The sequence below is a fragment of the Sorex fumeus genome, unplaced genomic scaffold (assembly GCF_029834395.1).
Source record: "Sorex fumeus unplaced genomic scaffold, SorFum_2.1 ptg000129l, whole genome shotgun sequence".
In the NCBI taxonomy this organism is placed as follows: Eukaryota; Metazoa; Chordata; class Mammalia; order Eulipotyphla; family Soricidae; genus Sorex; species Sorex fumeus.
The window spans coordinates 5,089,035-5,112,627 of NW_026606186.1; the positions used below are offsets into that span (position 1 = coordinate 5,089,035).

The window sequence follows — 23,593 nt, forward strand, 5'->3', positions numbered from 1 at the left end:
GCATTTGAGCAGTCTGCTGCTGCGGCTGGGAGGCTGTGCCTCGGTCCCCGGGTTTCTGCTCCTCACAGATCTACCACGTGTTGTCCACTGTACTCACATGAGGCGTGCTAACTATTGGGAATGGATTGGTAACAGTCTCACTGTGCTCTCTGTCCCTTTGCGTCTGCAGAGCCCCATAGTTTCGGCCACAGGACTTGGGGAGACGCACAGCGTTTTCAGGAAACCCCTCTCTCTGCTGTCTCCTGGGAACAATAGCGATCGCTCTGGCACCCCCTGCTGACAGTAAACAGCAAGTTCACACTCCAGAGGGTTTGTTGCCAAGACTTCCTGGCTCTAAAACACACGCCTTTGTCTTAGATTTTTTCTAAAAGTAGGATTAGGCTTCCTGTGATAGAGGAGGATTTGGGATCTTTCTCTCTTTGTACAAAAAAATGAGTACCTGAGTGTCTGCAAGTTAGCTTGGGGGTGGCTTCTCAAGCTTTTGTAATTATCTTTTTATCCTGCCATGAGGTGATGTTTGGCATACGAGGCAAGTGAATATTTCCCTTCTTTCTACATTGTAGAGGCACTGCAACAACCACCTTAAAGAGCATTTAAAATGATTCGAAAGTTGTCTAGGGATTCCTCTATCTTAATACAACCGTTTTCATTTTTATATAATCATTTCCATGTGCAGCATGTAAAAAAATGTATTATTTTTACTGAATGTTATATGCTGATATTTTCATATCTGTTCCTACTTACTGCAGTTCATATTTATTATGTGTCATGGATGTAGATACTCAGCCTCTGCCTCTGTTCTCCCAGCTTACTCTCTACAAGGGAGACAGTCGGGAAACAAATCATTCAGATGTGCTGAGCCATACAGTAGAAAACTATGCAGGAAGCAGTGGAATTCCATCCCAGGATAGGGAGACTATTTCTTTGTTTGTGTTTTAATAAGTGGATCCTTGATAATCTTTGTCTATACTCCTTTACTTCTGCTTAATTGCTCCTTAGGCTACTATCTCGTGAGTGGGACTGTTGGTCAGAGTAGAAACATCTGTTAATATCAATAACATCAATGTGCAGCCTTTGGGAAGATTTCCCTATGCAGTGCTCCCAAAAGAATTCATATAACTATCTTTTTCAGTTTCAGCATCACAAGGTGTCATTAGAAGATTTTTCTTTTTATTTTAAAAGAAAACAGTATTTGTATCATTCTGTGATCGATGTTTTCTGGGGCTGGAAAGACCATATAGTAGGTAAGGCACTTGCCTTGCATGTGGCCCAAAACATATTAAAATATATATATATATATATTATACACACATATAAATACATATAAAAACAGATGTTGTATATATATAGTTTCTATGTACATCTTTATTTATGAGTTAGTGACTTGGTAGTATACAACTTTTATTTTGGTTTGGTTTTTAATTTCGGGGCCAGACCTGACAATACTCAGGCTACTCCTGGCTCAATGCTTGGGGAATCTCTCCCAGCAGTGCTCAGGGAACCACAGGGTGCTGAGAATCGAGCCCAGGCCTCCTGCATGCAAAACATGCATCTCTCAGCCTTCAGCACATATTTTACTTTCTAATTAGTAAAATATGATTATAGTAGTCTTTTAAACAAAGATCCTTTGTGAAACAAATTTTTTCATTGGTGATGTTCGATAAAGTGATAGGGGATGGAGAGCCCTCCCTAAGATCAGGGACAATCCTCCCTGGGGTACAGGGACAGTCCTCTCCCCTATGGTATAGGACACCCCTCTCCCTAGTACAAGACAGCCCTCCCCAGGGTACAGGGACAGCCCTTCCCAGGAGAAACATCTGTGGCCCACAGTGCCGTGTGCAAGTCCCTCGTTTGCAGGAATGAGAAGAGGGAGGCAGAGTGAGGGCTGCTTTACCCTGAATACTCCTTTTTCCTGAATTGCTCTTACCTCTGTGTTCACCCACACATACATGCACACATATGCCACCCAGTCAATCCCCTTTCTATTTTAAAGTTCAAGAGAATTTTATTTGACGTGTCTGGAACATTTCTGAAAGCACAGGGAAACTAGCATCTTTATGTGAGCATGTCGGACAAACGTGTGACAACTTTTGTTTCCTTGGTTGTCTGAGGAAGTGGTGCAGATCACTGATCATTTGCTCTGTGTGTGTTTTCTTTATTCAAGAACCTCCCATTTGCTTTTCTAGGCTTTATTCAACATTGGTAAAACCTCTTCTGCGAGTGCAGGGCAGAGAAACTTGCAGGAAACTCTAAAGATGATGTTCAAAGTTTTGGCAGGGCAGAGTGGAAGAGAGTCAAAGAGATAGTCCAACAAACTCAATATTAGGGGCCCAGGTTCCATCTCCAGCACCACATGGTCCCTGAGCACAGTCCCTGAGCACCACCAGGTGTGGTGCAAAACATACATATATACTGATTAAAAGCCCAAAGCTTTAGAGAGGGCAATTTCAGCAAAGTAAGTGAAAATAGCTTCTTCCCCCTTTTCCTCTTCCTCTGTTTCTCAGGAGACTTGTTGGACTGAATTGGGAAAAAGAGTTAGGTTGACAGTAGGGAGTGAATTACTATTTACTAATTAAGGGCCAACTGAGTATGTGTTCTCTCACTTCATCTAAAAATAGTCCTGTTTTTATTATGACAGTTTAGAAATCTGGAAACAAGGATGATAAGCCTCGCTCTCAGGCCTGGGTTTGACACCCGCCTGACCTGGCAGTTGGCCTGATCCTCGCAGGGTGTTGGAGTGGGCTGGGGGTGGTGAGGAAAGTAGTGACCTCTGCAGCCAGCTGGGTATAGCCCTGACCTTGCCCTTAGCAGTGAGCGGATCATGTATGAATGAACTCCGTGATGGCATGTGTAAATGAAGGTAGTAATGATACTTTAGACAGCCATTGTGAGAGTGCATTAGTTAGTGTATGTGAAGAACTTAGAACAATTCCTGGTTTTATATATATATATATATTTATTTACTTTTTTCCTTTTGGGGGGACCAGGGGGCACACCCGGTGGTACTCAGGGCTAACTCCTAACCTCTGTGCTCAGGAATCATCCCTTGGAAGGCTTGGGGGACTGTGTGGGGTGCCAGGGATCGAATCCAGCTGGCTGAGTACAAGGCAAATGCCCTCCCCACTATACTACCTCTCTGACCCCCATAAAGTCCTTTTAACAGAGGGGGCAGGCTTATTTATTCCCTCCCCTAAAACCAGCACAGGCTTTGCAGCGAGGGATTGGGGACTCCAGATGTCCCGACTGCTGGGCAGAACCTCCGCCAAGCTCGGTGCCACCCGCCTCCCTTCCTCTGAGCCATTACTCTTTTCTACAACTTTGTTCCTACATTTTGACTATGTCAGCGCCCCAGTGGCCAGGCTAAGGCCCTCACACCTTCAGTGCATTATCATCCTTCCCTGCTCCAAAACTGGGGGCTCAGGCATCAGACCAAAGTGCCCCTAGATTCAGATGTCAGCCCCAGTAGTCACTGACTATCTGCTGTAGTCTCAGTTTCTTCATCTGCAACATGAGGATAATAACAGCTACCTCATAGAGTCAATTGGTGATGAATTTTCTTAAAAATAAGTTCTATATAGGGCTCGTCCTTCACACCCTACCAAGATCACGAGTTGCTCCCCACGAGCGTCTCTTCGGCACGGCCATGACTCCAGAAGCACAAGAACTTAATGCAGAGCCCGGCAGCTTGTGGTAGAAAAGTAAATGGACTATGCATCAATCCACGGTACCATGCCTGCCCGGGAGGGAAGGGGTGTCACTCCCTTCAGCCTTTTTCCCCCTGGGCAGCAAGATGGCGGCTACCTCAGTGCTTTTTTGGAAAGCCAGGTATGAGCCGGTGGTTACGAGGCAACTGAAACTTCATGGGAAGGGGGGCGTTCGCGGCTCGTCCTTCACGCCCTACCGAGGTCACGAGTTGCCCCCCACGAGCGGCTCTCCGGAACAGTCATGGCTCCAGAGCCACAGAAACCAATCTCGTAATTATCTGGCTCTTGGCAGAAATACCTCCAGGCTTAATAAGTAAAATATCAGAAATCCAAAATCGTACAGCCGCTATTGCGACATCATATGGTTCTTGTAACTAACTGTAGACAACAAATTATTTCACAGTGCCTTTTCAGCAGTTCTGATTGTTGGGTGTAAACTCTAAACAATAATGGTGCATCTTTTGTCGAAATAATGTAATCAAAGTAGATAGAGTATTAAGTAGAATTCATCTGCTTCACAGGCATTGGGAGGGATGGGAGGGGGTATATTGGGGTTCTTGGTGGTGAAAAATAAGTACTGGTGAAGGAAAATGTGTTTGATCATTGCATGACGAGACTTAAACCTGAAAGCTTTGTAAGTTTTCCCACAGTGATTCAATAAATAAAAAAAAAAGAATAAGTCCTATACAGATTTATTTTAAAGGAAAATTGATTCTCCTAAAGCATCAATTAATGTTGCTTAACTACATACAGATAGTAAGTTCTGGCTATGAATTCCATTTTTTCATGCAACCTGAATAAAATTGTGATTTAAATATAAATAAAACATTAATGAAATATACATTAACATCATTAATGCAACAGATGATGTTTTGCAGAAATTAAATTGCTGATGTTTTGTTTCTTGGGTGTTAAATGTTTTACTTGTCAACTTGAGTCTTTTGATATGAAACATCAGATTGCTGTACTATTATTTGTCCTTTTTAAACACTGAATACAAAGGCCAGAAGAGTGTGGCAAGTAGTGAGCTTTCCTTGCACAAAGCTAATCCAGTTTTAATCACCCTGTACTGCCAGGGGTAATTCCTAAGCACAGAGCCAGGATTAAGCCCTGAGCACTGCCAGGTATCACACAAAAACAAAACCAAAACAAAAAAGTCAAATATATTTTTAACTTTCAATTCATCATTTGAATTAGCCAATTGATTTGTAGTGCATACCTCCCTATTTTAAAATATTGTTGACAAGAAGAGTTAAGAGCAGTTCTGCTAGGGTGACCAATTCATGCCAATTTAACAGGCACTTTCCCTGTTTCAAAATGAAAGTCCTATATTCAGGAGTCTATCAGTCCAGAGTGAGCCAGAATTAATATACAAACCCCCAAATCTCACCTGAACATCCCGCAGGTTCACTAAGTTTTTCTGTAGCGAACCAGATAGTAAATCTTTTGTACATGTGGGTAATATAGTTCCTGTAGCTCAGTTCTGCTAAGATGGCAGGAAAATAGTCTGAAAAATGTACAATGGGCCTATCTGACTTGTCAACATTTACTCATACTTTCTTCCAACTGTCTTAGTAAGTTGATTTCTTGCTCATAACTGTCTGATTCTGGATCAGATTAGGATCAGATATCGTTCTTCTGTGTCTCCTCCTAGCAGTGACTGAGGGTAGCCAAAGTTGATGGAGAATGGAGAACATGAAGGGTGGAGTGGCTCCATCTGTAGTGAAGCTCTTACTTCTGTAAGTCAAGTCACAGTGTCCTCTATGTGTGTAGAAGCATCAGCATCTCTCGAGAGACTTCTCTCTAGTGACTCACAGCAGCAATAGCTGGTTATAGACAGACCCCTACTTACATGAATTTCATTTCACTATACATTGAACATATTTAACTATATTATATGTTTATGTGATATTTTTACGTGTGATGTGTATGTTTAGGTATAGGTATGTATGTGTGTGTGTATAAATGATTTACACTGAACTTAATGGAACTTTGGTTTGGGTTTTGGGTCACTCCTCGTTCTGCACTCAGGCTCAGGGATCATGTGGAATGCTGAGGATTGAAGCAGGGTCGACTGTTTGCAAGGCAACCTAACTCTTTGTTCTGTCACTCCAGCTGCATCAATGGGACCTTTTTTAATTCTGAAATGTAGCATGTAAGTTCATTTATTGACCTTAGATTTCTCTTGAACCTTAGGTAGGAAATGCTTCTGTGAAAAATTAACTTAGATTCTGAGACATAGAAAGCTTTACACTTAAAATTTTTTCCAGAGATTTATCATCTAAAGAAATTACACTAAGATGCATATGGGGTTTGACCTTCCTTTAAGTTATTTTTTTGGTGACATAATAAATGCCCAGTATAAAAAAATAAAAATTTTTTCCATACAAAAGAAAATTTTTTATTTCCTTTTTGTTCCATCATGCAGAGATAGTGACATTATATAATTATGTACATTTGAAAAGAGCTAGTTCACTTAAATGAATCCCTGATGGAAGGTGTTCTGTGTAAAGAATGTGGAGCCTGGAAGCCTTTGGATATTCTTACTGAATCAGTCTGTATCAGCCTTCCCTTCCAGGATTCTTAGACCTCAGGAAAATTCCTGGAAATAGAGTTGTTTGGGGAAGGAGAATTAATTATTCTCACTTATTGCAAATTAGTAGCCTGCTGATGTAAACTGCCTCTTTTACCAGCTCACAAGTGGATTTCTAAGATATCCATTGTCCTTGATTGATTTTAGGCAGAGCAAATGTACATACACAGGAATCCCTACCTTGCTGTCTACTGCTTGCGAGCGATTCTGAGGCTTAGCATTGATGTTATTCGGATATCAGGAATGGGAGGAGGCGGAGAGGCATGGAAATTGGGGTTGGCTTCCAAAAACCTAGGTAAAGAGCTGGGTCTTAGCTGCTTCCCAGTCTCTAGACAAGTATTTCTGGCCACTGTTGGCGCAGCCAAGGCCTTCTGTGCTGTAGATACAGAAGAATAAGGGAACGAGATCTGAGTAGACAGGAGAGAAATCTGCTTTGTCCATCCACTCCTCCCGTCCCTAGCACAAGACTGATTTAATCAGAATTTGAAAAACTGAATTATGCTTAAAAGCAGCATTGACATGGCGCCAGAGAGAAGACCTAGGGGCTAAAGGGCACATACCTCTTGTTCTACCCCCAGCACCACGAATGGTCCTGGCACATTGCAGGGTAGAGTGTGGGAAGCCCCTGGGTACCACAGGGGCCTCATCATGAACTGCTGGCCCATTTGGCTGAGTATAGCAGGCAAAGCATCCTTACCCTTCTAAAGCACCCCCTTACCCTCCTCAAAAACAAATAAATAAATAAAAAGGCAGTGACAGAAGTAACTGTGGCGGCATCATTATTACCTGTGTTGGTATAAATGTTTTACATTGTGATTCTACTCTGTGGGAAGAAAAGTCAAAACCAATAAAATGAACAGAATTTCCCTCGATCAGAAGTCAGTTAAACCGCCCCCCGGTGCCTCTGTTTCATTTAAACATGTTTACCCCAGAAGGCAGGCATGGAAAAGGAACCTTTCTAATCAGGAACTGCAGAGCAGTAGAAGTACAAGACAGTCAGTTTTGCCGGCTGGGAAGGGAAGCATTGGTGAAGGTGATGGGTAGTGTGACCCAGAAAGCTCCAGAGACAGCTGTGGCTGCTCTTGGCTCCGATAAGGAAGAAGTAGATGCCTTTTATATTCATTGCTCTGCTTGTTACTGTCTGAGGCTTTTACAAAAGAGTCAGGAAGGGGGAGGAAGGGACAGTGGTGCTGAAGAGAGAGCTCACAGGCTGAGCATGTACAGGGCATGCTTTGTGTGGGCAAGGCCTGGGTTCCACCTCTGGTACCACCTGGCCTCTTTGGCACCACTTGGACAGTACCTAGCACTGACCTGGGGATAGCCCTGAGCACCACTGGATGTGGTCCCAAAACAAAACAAAAACTAAAAAAACTATAACGTAGACATCTTTGTTGCTGTGGTTGTGGTTTTTTGGAGGGAGGGGGGCAGAGGGATGTCTAAACCTGGTGATGTTTAGGGGATTCCCTTGGCTCTGCACTCAGGAATTATTCCTGGCGAGCTTGGGCACCATATTAGATGCCAGAGAGCAAACCCAGGTCAGCCACATGCAAAGGCAAGTGCCCGGCCTGCTGTACTCTGGCTCCAGCCCCGGAAGCAGAGACATTCTTGATGAGATCGTTAAGTATAACCCAGCACCATACCTTTAGAAAAAACTGTTACTTGTTTGAAACTTTTCCTACTCCTAAGCGGTAATGTGGTCTGGAGAGGATGGGAGAGAAACACAAGAAGGAAAAGAGCATTGTTGCATGCTCCGTCTAGAGCTCCTCAAAGCCATTGCCTCATCTAGTTGTTGAAACCACTCACATTTGTACTGTGGAAGCGAGGCTCAGGAACAGTCACTTGCCCGGTTTAATGGGAGTTGGCAACAGAGCTAAAATGGGGTGAGGAATGGAATATGTATTCGTTCCTATGTTCTTTTAGCCAGGCCTAGCCACATGGGTATAAATTATTCTAGCTATTTACTGTTTGCACAACTCATAGAGAACCAACTGTGTGTTGTTTCTTGTCATTCTGTTGTATTAGCAAACACTTTCATTGTCCAGATTGTCCTCGGATACAGAAACATAGCATATGCAGCCTGTTTAATTTTGTATTTGTAAATCTGACTTGATTTCCTTTTTGGCAACAGCTATTTAGAGAAGAAGAGTTTATTTGGAGCAAAAAAGAAATATTTGGAGCAAATAATGAAGATGGAAAGCATTATGAACTTCCAAGAATTTAAAAGTTAGACAAACTGAATATACATGTTTCGCTCCCTACAATATCTGTTGAAATTGTGCCCGGATATACTTTGTTCCTATAAGAAAAGTGCACGCTAGATAACCATCAGCTTCCCCAGGAATCCAGAAATTATCCCAGCTCGTTGCTTTAGTTGCTATGTATCTTAAAAGTTTCCAGCTAATATGATTTGTTTCATGACTCACCCCCTTTGGCCATGTTTAGTTCCTGTGTCTCATTTTGATTTCCTCTGTTCTCCCCTTAGCTTATGTTGGAGTCTGTCAGCTGCTGCTATGTACATGTCAGGCTAGTGACTTGTAATGTTTATTAATACAGTGTCAGTCTCACCGTTGAAAAAACTGTGATGCTTCTCAGAAGGTTGCGATAGAACGAAGCATTTGATTTCCAGATCCTGTCTGCAGTGCATGGTGAATACATTCTCAGATGTTATGCAGTTCACTGACCTGACAGTTATGGAACCCCGCCTGGGACCCCATTTCAGCAGGACATATTTGAACAGAAACAGTTTGCAAAACTTTACACACTTAAACTCCTGCCAAGGCAAACTGTTAGCCACTTGAGTTTGTTATAAATACCCAGTGGCAGTGGTTGGAAGTAGCCCACGGTGTGTTTTATATTCTGAACTGAATGTGAATGTCTTTGCGGTTATATAGAGTAGTAAATAATTGAGTTTGATTAGGGAGAGGGACCTCATTATCCCCCACCTGTGCCCAGCTGGAAGGGGAGGGTCGAAATGAAGCCATTAGCTGTCTCTCTTACTGGCATCTCAAAGAGCTCAAATACATCTGTGTCTTATTTTCTTTTCTGGCACAATCAGTCGAGCAAGCTAAGCAGGCATGACCGGATTTGGCAAGTCCCAAGGACTCTGGCAAAGATACACAAGGAGAAGGCGGAGGGCAGTCATTTTGGCTTCTCGCTGCCCATTAGTCTAGCGAGTTATGTTTTTGGAAAATGTCTGTTTTGAAAAAGAGTTCTATGTCCAATGTCAAACATTGCATACTCATGCAATATACTTTGATCTTTTAAAAAAAAATTTTTTTTATCGGTGAGGGCAAGAGGAAACAAAATGTGACATTCACACTAGTGTAAACTCTTTTTATGGATGAAGTAATACCCAAAGGACTTGCTTTGAAGCAGGCGTGCTGCGATTGCTAGAAGGTTTTCTCTTGCTTGTTGAGTTTCATTTTCTACTTTGAGGCACTCGAGCATGAACATGCATGGAATTGGCGCCCGGCAGATTGGGAATCGGGAGTGTGTCCTCGTCACTATTTGGGACCAGTCAGGACTAGAGGATCCAATGCTGCTCTTGGCAGCCTTTTCCCACTCTGACTGAGACTGGAACTCATGAAGCCATGGCATTCTTCAGATTGCTTTTGAAAAGGGATCTTTTTAGGCCAGACAGCTCACTCGCTCTCTCTCTCTCTCGCTCTCGCTCTCGTTTCCCTGCTTCCCAGGGGCTGGAGATGGGGATGTCTCCCAAGCAGTATTCAGAGGGACCAGGCACCAGTACTGCTCAGGCCCAGCGGTGCTGAGGGCCTCTCTGGCTACCCCAGTGATGTGCCAGGGACCATGCAGTGCTGGGAAGGGAACAAGGTTCTTCCTCATGGCAGTCATGTGCTCCAGCCCCTCAAGCTAATTCCCCAGGCCTCAAGTGATTCATTCTTAAAGGCTGGGGTATTCATAACCAAACTGAATTTGTTGAAAGTTGAAGCTGAGTCTTTTCCACGGATTATTCATTGGTTTCAATCTGGGGGATCTGCTTTCTGGAAGTTTCTTCCCGAATCCCCACAATTCCCTTCCAGGCTATAGAGCAGTTAAAAACATGCTCTGAAGTTTTACTGACTGGGGACTCCAGTTTTGGCCCCTCCGCTTATTAGCCTGGTGATTCCAGACAACTGTCCTAATCTTGCTGTGCCTCAGTTTCCTCTACTCTAAAATGGACTGGTAATAGCACCTGTCTTTAAGGATGAACAATAAAGTGCTCAATAAATGGTGACTGTCATCACCATCTTATCATTCTATGCCATTTCTTTGTGCACAGGAAGAAGCCCATTGCCATTGTGACATATTAACTGTTGCTCATGAAGCATTTTTCTCCGGCAGGCGGGGATATTTAGCCCCCACAGCTGTTTACAGCCTGCAGAACAGGTGTTGTCCCTACTCTGTAGGTGAGAAGACTGGCAGTTAGAGATTATCATTTGCTCCAGAAAGGCAGGGCTGAGAGTCCAGAGCTCATTCTGGAACTTGCTCTTCTCTCCTGCCTTCTGGTGTCACATGGTTTTCCTGAGCCTGGAATAACTGTTTTGAGCCATTTCCACTGAAGTTTTCCAGTCTGAGAAACTTCCCAGAACCCACCCACCTACTAGCCTAAGTGGAATCCCTTGTGTTGCAGCAGCGTGACTATAATTGTTTATTTGTTTCTGTCTTCCCTCTAAGCTGTCCTGTTTGGGTGAGGAACCATATTGCTGATCTCTGAATCCAAAGAATTGGGCCATCAGTAAATGAGAGGCCTTGGGACTTGGGTTTCTGTGGAATGGGTGTACTAAATAGCACTTATCTTAGGACTGAGTGCACCAGTACAAATTTTAAATACCAGTACAGCTCCTCACACACAGTATTCAATAGTTAGTGGTGGCCGCCACTGTAATTAATTTGCTACGGTGCAGATCAGAAAGATCTTAAGGAGAGAGAGAAGAAAAGTGGGGATGGGTGGGAGGGAAAGTGGGGACATTGGTGTTGGGAAATGTACATTGTTGAAGGGACATTGTATGACTGAAACCCAACCAATCATGAACAACCTTGTAACTGCATACTTAATGGTGATTCAATTTAAAGGAAGGGAGGGAGGGAAGAAGGGAAGGAGAAAAGGAAGCTTTTAAATACTTAGAAGAGGTATGAAACTGTACCCCGAGAATGCACAATCATGTCAACCCCAAACTTGTTTGGCCTACCACCCCCATTTCAGGAAAAAAAAATTACTTAGTGCCATCTTGGAAGTTCGCCCTCATTAAGGAGACAGGTAAAAAGCCGCCCCCAATTGCACACAAAGCCCCCGCTGCTCTCCCAGCGTACCAGCATTCCAGGTACAACACTTCCGCTGCCTGAAGCACTGATGTAAAATAATGTGATCACGAAAAAAATTTTGGAAGGAAGGAAGGGAGCGGAAAGGGAGGAAAGGAAGGGAGGGAGGAAGAAAGGAAGCAAGCAAGCTCACTCTTAAGCCTCATTTTATGGTGTTTGACCTCTGTCATCCCTGCCCAGAGTCATGTAGGGGAGCCAAGGTGGGATGTGTGCCTTGCTTACCCCTTTCCAGTCCCAGAGAGAAAGGCCTTGGGGGCAGAGCCCAGCGCTCTCACTTTGCGCTTCAGAGGCTGTGGCACATGGCGCCCGAGGGTTGGCCCATCAATGCAATACACTGGGCTCCATTCCCCAAAGTCAGCATCTCTGACCTGGAGGGCAGAGGAAAAGGCTAGCCCGGGTCATGAATTGGCGCGAGGGGGGCCATAATGGAAGTACTATTTGTAAACTTCTTATACTGCTTGCCAGCCTTAGTGCCAGGTACTCGGCATTCAGTGTCTATCGCATCCCTCTGACAGTCCTGTAGGAAGTGGCATCCTCCCTCATGGATGCCCAGCTGAAGTCCCCACGTGTCAGGGCAGCCCTGAGGTTAGCCGAGGTTTGACCGGAAGGTCCTGACCTCCCAGCCCAGGCCTGAGCTTCCAGAATACTCCCGACACGGCTGCTAGATCAGTCCTATCCTACACAGACTCTAAGCTTTCTGGGCCTGGGCCGAGTCTCCTCTGACCCCCGTCACCTCCAGTTTAGTTCTTAGTGGAGAAAATGCTCATTGGGTTAGGTTAGTGCTGGTATAAAATCTTACCTGTGGTAACGGAATGGCTCTGCACCGGGCCAGTGCTGAAACCCTCGCGTGACTAAACCCTTTTTAACATGTCCGGACGTTCTTCAGTGGTTCTGAGGCCTGACAGGACCTAACTTGGAACTGAGCAGAGCACCCCCGGCACATTCAGTCAGCTCCCTGAAGTGGTGCTTCTTCTCCCAGACCTAGCGGCGACCGGCTGTCACCCCCACCTCACTTCCATGCTCCAGAAGTCCCCTGCACAGGCAGGAAACAACTGGCCACTGGCAGAGCAGGTAGAGGAGCAGTTTCTGAGTCGAAACTCTGGATTTGCAGCCCATTTGTCATCGACCTGTGCACCCAAGGCCAGTCACCCAGCAGAGGCCACAACTCAATGACTGGAGTAACCCCGTCCGTTCCCTCAGCCAGCTTCTCCCCTAAGCTGCATTGTTGTCGCAGGCTTGGGCTCAATGGCTGCTACAACAGTCGATTGATTTCAATAGGCTTTTTAGAAAGCTCAGAAGAAGGAATTCCTGGATAGAAAGAAACAATGCATAAAAGCTGGGCTGTTCGGAAGCCACGCTGGAAATTGTGGTAGCAGGTCTCCGTACCCCTTTAGTAAGTGGGGGCATAACTTACCAGTTGCCCTCGATGGGTGCTGAGGCCCACATGTGCTCTGGTGTTGTAGAACCGTCTCAGCCCCACAAAGGCTGTAGCCTTGGAACACCAGCCCACAGCGGCCTTCCCGTGGTGGGAGAGGCTGACCTGTAGAGGCTGGCATCAGCCCGGGGAAGTGTGTGGCGTGGGCACGACCTCTTCCCACTCTTAATGCGCCAGTTTTTACTGAAATGGAGCCCCAGAGGAAGATACGCACCCCCGTGAAGGCACATTCCGAGCGCCGCGCACGCCCCTTCCCTGCACTGTTGTTTTCATTTTCCTCTCATGAACCTTGCTCCCCTGGCTTCAGCACGGAGGCTGTAAAGGAAGATGGAGAGCCGAGTTACCTCAGAATGATCACTATCGTTAACATTCACGGGTGGTTCACTTATCATTCCTGACTGCACAGACATGGCAGCCGCTCGGAAGCGTCCGCAGGTGTAGCACGGTGATACATATTACATTGTGCCACAATGGATTTATGTATTCTGTAACAAAAGAAAAGTGTAATGAAAAAATACAGAAGGTAATCCTTTATTCCTCCACCACACAATTTATCAGTAATGCCTGTGGATGATAAGTGCCAGGGATTTCCTCTGCTTGCTTTAACCTTGTCACCCAGGCACATTTTGGTAAAATGACAGAAAAATACAGACTAGGGATTTTCCTCTGTTCAAAAAGAAGAAAAAAAAATCTTTGGAAAGAACACTTTTAATTTATGGAAGTTAGTCCATCGGACTTCTTTTTGAGCTTTTAGTCGGCCTTTGCCCAAAATGGTAAACGTGTTGGTTTAAAATAGTGCTGTTAGCAGCAGACCAGAAGAGAACGGAAGCCATGGAGAAGCAGCCTTGCATCTGGAAGAGTGAGGTAAAACCCAGGACGGAAGTCGGCGAGATTCCGCCAGCACTAGCATGCGAACCCTTCTTCTTCCCGTGCCCAGCATATTGTCCCAGATGGATCACACTGACTTCTGAGGAGGAAGCAAGTCTGAACGCAGATGATTGGCATTTGTTCCAAACACACACTGGCCAGGCGCCAGAGCAAATACCCCCAAGTTTATAAATGCACTAGGCACTTTACATTTCAGTTCTCTTGCCAAAGTATCACTTACTGCATCGCTCCCTAAATATAGTTTTTTTTTAAGAGCTATTTCTTATTTTTGCTTTGATCAGTAAAATAAACTTTTAAAGATTGTTCTGGGATGGGGTCCAGCTTCTGAGGTAAAGAATGGCCAGGACTCAGGCATGATTCAGTAACAGAGTGTTCAGGAAAATTAGCTTGACAGTTCTCAGGCCTGCTGTTCGATAGCAAGGACTTGACCAAGTTGAAATGGATGATCGTGCTGGCCAGGCCAGCATCAGCCTTTGCTTTTTAACAAATGGAATGTCAAGGATTAAACAGCAAGCTTTACGGAGAGGTTGGGAGTGGCGATGTCTTCGTATTATGGACACAGATTGGGTCCTTGCTTTGGATATCGGCCCCAGACCTCCTCAGTGCAAAGCCAGCCACCTGGTTGGTGTGTCCTAGACGTAAGGCCTCTTCCTAACCTGTCCTACCATTCGGAAGCTTTTCCAGGGCTTAGCTTGGGGCTTGGCTTTTCTTTCCGATTTCTTTGTCAGTATGAAGTTCTGCCACGGATTTTGGCAGCGTTCCCCTTCAAGATTCTTGAGGGGAAATGGGAATGCAACCAAGCTCCTTGTGGCAATTCCCATGTTCCATAGTTGGAAACTTGGGTCCCATTTGTTACATGAGTTGCTTGGAACTGGCCGTTTTGTTCCAATGCCCAAGCACAGTGAGTTGTATTTGTGATGCCTGCTATTGCAATTAAGAGTGTTAGTAAACTAGCTAGCCCTCACCCAGGGGTGGGCATCTGCTTTTAGGGTACTCTTCCCTTCCTTGTTTTTTCCTACCCACATGAGTCTATTCCTCTACACTCCTAGGTTTGGTTTGGTTTGGTTTGGTTTGCAAGAAGTGGTACGCTACACATTTTGTCTTGTATTTCTTTATGTTTCCCCTAGTATTCTTTTAGGTTTCCCAAGCAGTGCTCAGGCGGCCTCACTGTGATCTGCAGGTCAGTGGTTACTGCAGCAATCAAAATTCGGTTCTGCTGTAGTCCCTCCGGGCCAGGAATAACCCTTAGGGTCCTCTAGGGCTATCCCCTGCAGGCTCAGGAGTCATCTGGTGTCGGGGATCAAAACTGAGTGGACAGATTGATTTATCTTCTGGGCCATTAAGAGCCTTTTCTTTTCCTGTTCTAAAATGCTCTGGGGGCTGGAGTGATAGGGCGTTTGCCTTGCATGTGACCAACCTGGGTTCAATTCCCAGCATCCCATATGATCCCCTGAGCACTTCCAGGAGTGATTCCTGAGTGCAAAGCCAGGAGTAACCTCTGTGCATCGTCAGGTGTGACCCAAATAAATAAATAAATAAAATGTTCTGGGTTCTCATGTCTACACCACCATGCTGGGTTTTTTTTTCCCCCCTCCAGGACTCCAGTAGCTTTTAATAGGACTGTCATATCTGCCTGCAGTGACATCTACTGACACAAGTCAGTCGTATCATTGTCAGTCCTTCCCGTAGGATTTGACTTGGGAACCAGCACTCAGAGCCGATGGTACTAGTGGCCCACACAGAACAGTTCAGTTCTGCCCAAGATAACTAAGAAGCACCATCGCTAACTCTGCACTGGACTGTTTTTGCCTGAGTGCTTCCTGCCCCCACCCCACCTCCAACCCTACCCCCACTCCCATTATTAGAAGCAACCAAAGAAATTTTTATAAAGATGAATCTCTTGATGTGTACAAATACCTGTTTTATTTAGCTGCTTTTAAGTGCTTGACATTTTTTTTCCCTTTTGCATTTTGGGCCACATCTGGCAATGCCCAGGGGGTACTCCTGGTGCTCAGGTGACCATGTGGGATGCTAGAGATTGAACCAGGTAGAGCAACGCCCACCCACTGTGCTATCTCTCTGGCCGCAGAACTTGACATTTCTGTATACACTTACTAGAACTTTCTTAAACATGGAAAAGACTACATAACCCCTAGTTGAATGTTGGTGATGATTTAATGTTTGTTTTTTTTATACAGAAATGCTGCTCATGGATTCTCCCTTATTCAGGTGGACAACACAAAGGTCACCATGAAAGAAATCTTGCTAAAGGCAGTGAAGCGAAGAAAAGGATCCCAGAAAATTTCAGGTGCGACATTTAAATTTATCTTGGAGACACTGCTTAACTCTTACTTAAGAGAGATAGAGTGAAGGTGTGTGTGTGTGTGTGTGTGTGTGTGTGTGTGTGTGTGTGTGTGTGTGAGAGAGAGAGAGAGAGAGAGGCTAAATTGTTTTATATTTTATTGCTATAGATCTGGTTAGCAGGTCTAGAGCAAAAAAAAGTGATATTTAAGCAGCCCCTGGGCCCAAGGAAGGGACTAGGTCAGTGACATATGTGAGAAGAATTTGTTCTTATCAGTTATGGAAGCTCTATCATTAATAATTTGTGATAGATTAATACAAAGCTACTTAAGCTAACTATTAGTTGGTGTAAATCTGTCTTGAAAATCAAATCAATCCTAAATTTGAAGCATTGCTTTTCATTTCAAGTTTTCACATAATCTTCCATGGGAAAAAATTTTTAGTTGCTAGTGTTTGGTATATGGAATAAAAGAGGGAAAACTCATCTTTACCAAAGAAGTTTTTTAAAGGTGAGTCTATTGATGTATACAAATACCTGTTAATCTCTAATTCATTACCCAGCTTTATACAGAAAATAAGCTTTTGATAATAGCTGTGATATTTAAGGGATGTGAGGAAAAATACTACCAGCATTGAGAAATAATTATTTTTAAAAATAGCTCAAAGATTTGTCAGACCACAGACAACGTCAGTATAAATCACCCTATATGCCTTGTCATAGAGCTTTATAAATAAATGAGACTTATGAAACACCTTGGGTTTCATCTTTAGAAAGGAAAAAAAGCATTGCTTAGGTGGAAGAAAATAGTTTTGTGTTCTTTTTAAGGGGAGGCATATAATCTGTTCCAGATTTAATTAGCTATCTTCAGATGAGAGCTGAAGTTTTAATAAAAGTTAGAAGAGATAACACAGTGAAGGACACGGATGAGCTGTCTCAAGGCCATATTCCAGGGGAACGATAAGAGCTGTAAAAAATGGCAGAGGAGAGCAATTGAATGGAGCAATGAAAATCTGATTCTCATAAAAAAGAGAGAGAGAGGGAGATGCTGGTAGGGGCGGTTGTAGATGAGACCTGCTAGCGTCTGCAAGCAATTTGGATGCTTGCCAGGAGTCATTGTTCACCCTCGGCTGTGGCGGCTCCGTCCAGATGTGCCAACTGCACGTTTCGGCTTTTGCCAGCTGACTGCGCCGTTTGATAACCAGCTCTCTGGATGCCCATCACTGGCCGCAGAGATAGAATTAAATGATGATGATCTTCCCACAAGTTGGGAGAGGAAACAATGCATATAAATCTTGATTTCATCTCAGCATGAGAAGTCTTTATCCATCATCACTCATAATGAACAAGTCGTTAGCCGGGATGAATAGTGTTCTGGTTTTTCCAAACACCTCTTTTGTTCATTTTTTGGGTGACTTTTATCCATTGCATGGGGGTCAAACCTCTTTGCATTTAGGGGATGATTGAAGAGGCATAGCCTCCCTTCCCCGGGGAAGGTGGGTATTCAGGGGTTCCCGGTGCCAATCCAATAGCTTTGAAATTGCTTCACGTATTTAAAGTTATTGAATCAGTATTTGTCTTCCGCTCAGATATTATTTCTCTCTCTCTCTCTCTCTCTCTCTCTCTCTCTCTCTCTCTCTCATTTATTTAACATAGCAGTGTATTTTTGTAACATGGTCATTATAGTCTAAGATTGCGTTATTCTGAATTGTTCAAGAGGAAGTAGAGCTCACTCTTTTATCCTTCTTAATAGGAATTCTGCTGTCACAGGTTCTGTAGACCATGAAACCTTTATGAACTTACCTGGGGTTATAGCTGAACTATTATCTCTCCCTCTGTCTCCAGCCCTCTCCGTCCAATTACAGACCTATTTATTTGGGTCCATTTCCAGTGCCCACACTGAGTAGACACACCTTTGTGTGCACAGCCCTGCCGTTGCAACCAATGCTTGCTACATCTGTGACCAAGAGTTAGAGCTTGGTGTCTAAAAGAAATGGTGACCTCCATTATTCCTTTTCATGCAAGAAAGTCAGTTGAGATAGATATATTTACATAAATTACTGCCATTGTCTTAATCCGAAAAGCTTTTTAAAATAAGAAGCTCTTTCCATTGCTTTATTAGTCTGGTCTCATAAAATAGAAGGATCTTTGGTTTGGCAAAGATGTTTATTTCAGATTAACATGGTAAAGGTCAAGTGTATTTTGTGGTTTGGAACTTTATATTCTGGAGCGGACCTGTTTTGCAGGGTGATTAATGAAAAGAGGAAAATCATGTCATAAAGGGAAACGTAAGTATGCTTACTACCCCAAAAAAGGTCTTCTTGAGCCCACAGTTATTTATGAAATACTTGGTTAGCCATTATGGCACATGAATTTAGTCGTGAGCTTGAAGGCAGGAAGTGCTAGATCAGAGACTGGCCCTGTCTCTTAGAAGTCTCTGCCGCAAGGAAGGGCCTGCTGGGCTCCATTCCGAGGGCAAGATTGGAGCGCCATCCTCCCGGGCAGCTCACACCTGATGGATTGCAGGACACTTGTCTCTCTGCTACACTAACTTAACCTAAATGAAGAGAGGAAACAGCACTTGCGATTAAGTTGGTGCCATGTGGAGTGGGGCTTCTACAGTGTGTGTTTAGTAAAGGTTAGTTGTACTCAATGTTTGAGAAGTGCAGCATTGGTCTGACAGTGAATTTCTGTCGCTTGCCCACAGACCTTCTCTGACATTTTTTCTATACAACACTGTTGCTCATAATAATAGCAATAATAATAATAATAGTAGTAGTTTGAGGTAGTAAGCTATTTCATTATTAAGGTGTGGCCTTAATGGCTGCCCTAGTATTTAAAAACTCTCTTACCCTTCTTTCTTGGGAAGGCTTTTGCTTCCCAAGTTCTATTTGCATAAAATCAGAAGGTGTTTGAGAAAAAAAAATTCTTCTTTGTTTAGTAACTCAGCATTATCAAGAGAAACCCTTAGGGTTTTAAAATATTTTTGCTTTTTATGGATAGAATATCATCATAGACACTTGAAATGGATCTAAAATTTTGACCTGCATTATTTGTAATTATTTCATCAAGTCATAACTATTTATGAACACGGCAGGGCTTTTTTCTATTAATATTCATGTACTGAACCATAGTAATCTTTTCACAGTATGTTCCAGTCAGTTCTCTGCTAAGGCCCATTTTTTAAAGCCCATTTTTTAAATGTCTCTTTCTAAGTTTCTCTCTGGCTTTTCATTTTATTACCGACCTACTTGACATTTGAAATCTACCTGCATTGGCAAAAAGTCCCCACTGTTTAAGAAAATTGTAAATGGAGAATCCAATTTTAGAAGAATTAGCTGAACCCTCTTTACTAATTTTAACAGTTGAGTGGGTGTGTTTTTTGGCATAATGAAGATTAGGTCCCTTGATTTAGCCAGTAAAGTATACGAACCTGTTATTTAGTGAGTAAAGACCTTAATTCTTCAAGGTCTCCTTTTGTCAAATGCATCCTTACAGTCATTGACCTTGTGAGCTTATTGGTATTTCCCTTTTGTTTAAAAATGCTTCAAAGTAGATTGGGGGGAGGTGGGCAGAGTAATAGTATACAGCTGATAGGACACTTGCCTTTCACAGAGATGACCCAGGTTCAATCATTGGCATCCCTGATGATTCAATTCCAGCACTACCAGATGATCCCTGAGCACAAGAGTTAGGAGTAAGCCCTGAATACTGCTGGGTATGGCCCGGAAAAAAAAAAAAATAATAATAAATGTGCTTCAGACCAGCGTGATAGTACAATGAGTAGGGTACTTGTCTTACATGCAGCTGACCTGGGTTCAGTTCCTGAGAACCCATGTGGTCGTCTGAGCCCTCCAGGAGTGGTCCCTGAGTGCAGAGACAGGAGTAAGCACTGAATGCATTGTGTGCCCCCCACCTCCTCCCCACCCTCCTCCACACACAAAATGCTCTTAACCACTAAGCTTTCCTGCCTCCTGAAAGAAGTTGTTGAGTGTGAAGGGACACATTAAAAAATGGAGGCAGATCCAATTTCATTTTTAACACTGACACAAAAATATAGGGACCTCCTGAGTACAAAAGAAAAGACTTGTAAGTAGATTGACCAACCAAAAATAATTTTCTGCATTACTTTATTTTTGTACTGTTATTGTGAAGTGGAGGTATTTTTCTTGCTTTTGGTTTTTGGGCCATACCCAATCTAAACCCAGGTCAGCTGCTTGCAAGCCAAGCGCCCTGCCACTCTGCTACCTCTCTGGCTCCTCTTGCTTATTTTTGTAAGATTGAACCCAAAATATTTCATTTTTCCTTACTCTTAGCAATTCTTGCCTTTTAATATGAAAGATAAATGTTATTAGTCCCAAGATCCCTTTCAGTTGGTTCTCACCTTTTATTGCTAGTAAGATTCATAACGTCCATGTCTAGTTCTACCTTACACAATTTCACTTAGAATTTGAGAGAAAAAAACGTTAGCTTTGAGGTGTGAACTTCTCTTAACAGCTTCATTGAGAGTCCAGACCACCTCAGTGCTGGCCAGAGGATCCCTAGAGTGTCCAGAGCCTCTGAATGTTCAGGGCTTCTGAAACATTCTTCCTCAAAGTACTGCTTGGAGCAAGAGAGCTTATATGCTGACCACAGGGGTTCCAGTTGTGATCTGAGGGACAACTAATAATGATGACATCGTTGGACTCTCAGGTTGGTTCTTTGAAACGCATGTCAACTGTTAGTATTGATCACTGATATATTTGTAGCTGTGTGGCTTGTTACTTGCTCCCATATGGTTACATGCCTGGTGGAGGGGTGAATCAGATCAGAGGCCCTGACAGAAAAAGACCTCCCCTTTCAGAGGAGGAACAAATAGAAGGCGTGAGAGGAAAAGAAGATGCCAAACGTGCCCTGCAACAGGTAGAATAGGTGGTGAGTCCTTCCTGAGAACGTGACATATCATAAAATGAACATTTCTGATTACTTGGCAGTTAATTTTTTTACATATATGCACACCCAACCCCACCCCCAAAATGGAAGGAAAATTGACTTTTGAAATCTTCCCTGTGCTAATGCCTCACATCTTATGTGTTACATACTCCTGTCTATTTTTTTTTTTTCTTTGCTTGTCGGGTCCATACCAGGCAATGCTCGGGAGTTACTCCTGGCTCTTCACTAAGGAATTACTCCTGGCGGTACTCAGGGACCATCTGGGAGACTGGGAAGGTCAGTTGCATCCAAGGCAAATGTTCTACCTGCTGTACTATCACTCCGGCCCCACATAGTCCTATCAGTTTTTATCTCTAACATAGATCCTGTATCTCTTCAGTCTTTTCCATTTTGTTGGATGGGTTCAGACCACCATGACTTCACTTAAACTATTGAGCTAGCACTTCGGCAAGTTCTTCTGCCTCCACTCTTGGTCCCTGTCCGCCCGTTAACAGCAGCCAGAAACACCTTTACAGACAGTGGCTTCCAACCTCTAGTCCGAGGATCGGTGCCAGTCTGCAGAAATTTCCTGCTGGTCTGTGGAAAATGTTATTACCATTTAACGGACAGCAGATGTCAACTGCCAGTTCACAGATGTAAAAAGATTGAAAACCACTGTTTTAAAGTTTAAATCTGATCCTCTCTGATCTCTAATCAGTGAGTCCATTGAGCCCTGAGTCCAAGGTCACAAGGTTCCGCATTACCTGGGTTCCGTGGGATTTCATTCATGCGTGAGGCTCAGCCCCATCATCCGGAAAGTGGCCTGGAGCATGGCGGCGATTGGGTAGTGGAGGTCAGCTACTGGGGCTGGGTCCCTTGGGGCGGGGAGGGCTCTCACCGCCCCCCCCCCCCACCCCGGGCATCCTGAGTGAAAACAGCCTGGTACAGAGTCCCAAGGTCCCAAGTCCCAACATAGCATAAGACACTTCCTACCCACTTTCCATAATTAACCACACCATGTTCGATAGGATTCAAACAGTAGGCAACAAATCATAGAGAGAAATATATATGGGCCTCTCGGAGAACCTGGCAAGCCATCTAGAGTATCCTGCCCACACGGCAAGCTCCCCGTGGCATACTCGATATGCCAAAACCAGTAACTATGGCAGGTAGGTCTCATTCCCCTGACCCTGAAAGAGCCTCCAATCATTGGGAAAGACGAATAAGGAGAGGCTGCTGAAATCTCGGGGCAGGGACCAATAGAGATGTTACTCGCGCCCGCTCAAGTAAATTGATGAACAATGGGATGACAATGATACAGTGAATCAGTGTGGAATACCCTGAGGTCCCAAGAGGGAACAGGACATACAGGAATAGGAACAAGTAGAAAGGAAAGAACTGGAAAGCATCACAGGGCTGGTGGTTGGTAAACCCTCATTCCTCTCCCCTCTCCCCCCGCGTGAGACATCAGAGAAGTCTCAGCGGGCGGGTGGGGGGCCCACCTGTTTAACCATGAACATCCTCAAGGGTCTTTATGAGTCAGGAGAGGAGTCGACCTTCCCCGGAGAACTATTCCAACAGGATCTAGATCCAGACACTGTTTCATTTGACCTACACAACAACCCTAAAATGCAGATTATTGTTCCTATCTCATAGTGTAGACTCGAAAGGTGTTTAGATGTGGCAATCTAGGGCAGAGCAGGCACCTCAGAGTTAAGGAACTGGGGCAACTCTGAAGGGTCGACACTTCCCTGAGCCTCCCTCTCATCAGCCCTAAGAGAGGTTAAAGTTGCCCGAATTTGCACAGTAAGTAAACGGCAGAATCGAAATGGGAACTCAGACTTTTTTGACCTCAAAGCCTGTACTCTTTTTTTATTGTACCATGTTGGTTATTAGAACCCTAATGGGAGAACAAATTTAAAATTCTGTAAACAGAAATGTTCATTGATTCTAAGATCTAAATGCACTAGGGAAGTGCAGCATTTAAAGGAACCCTGTGGTGAATCTGGATATAAAGCCAGGAATTCTTTTTGTAATTGCACAGTTTGTCTGTATTGGTGTCAGTTTTAATGTTTTATGTCTAGCTTTCTTAAAGCAACACACACCTGTCCTGAGCTGGCCTGTGGAAAAGAGCAGGAAATGGGGGTTAGCATTCTCCTAACTGCTAAAGTCAGCTCAAAAAGCTAACTATAGGACTGAACAATGTCCTTTTATGTAAAGACAGAAAAATCCAGCAACCTTTGTTCTATGAAAGTAAAACACAGATGCGGGGTCTCCCTAAGCTCTAGCAGGCAATTCCTTTAAAGAAAAAAAGGAAGAAAAGAGTAAATAGGGCTGTTTCGATGTTCTTTATCAAAAAGACAGTAATTTCTGCTGTGAAAGAGAAGAATCATGCTGTTGCGTCTCATGCATGGGAACTGGATAAGAAATGCCCAGCGACCCGG

General features: G+C 43.9%; 1 protein-coding gene across 3 annotated transcripts in view; it reads left to right on the top strand.

Annotated features, from left to right (window-relative positions):
• MAPKAP1 (MAPK associated protein 1) overlaps positions 1–23,593 on the top strand; it is a 263,258-nt gene that overhangs the window by 157,542 nt on the left and 82,123 nt on the right. For all 3 annotated transcript variants that reach the window (XM_056138535.1, XM_056138537.1, XM_056138536.1), the window contains exon 7: positions 16,138–16,247. In XM_056138535.1, coding sequence (XP_055994510.1) covers positions 16,138–16,247 — 110 coding nt within the window. The remainder of the gene's footprint in view (positions 1–16,137; positions 16,248–23,593) is intronic.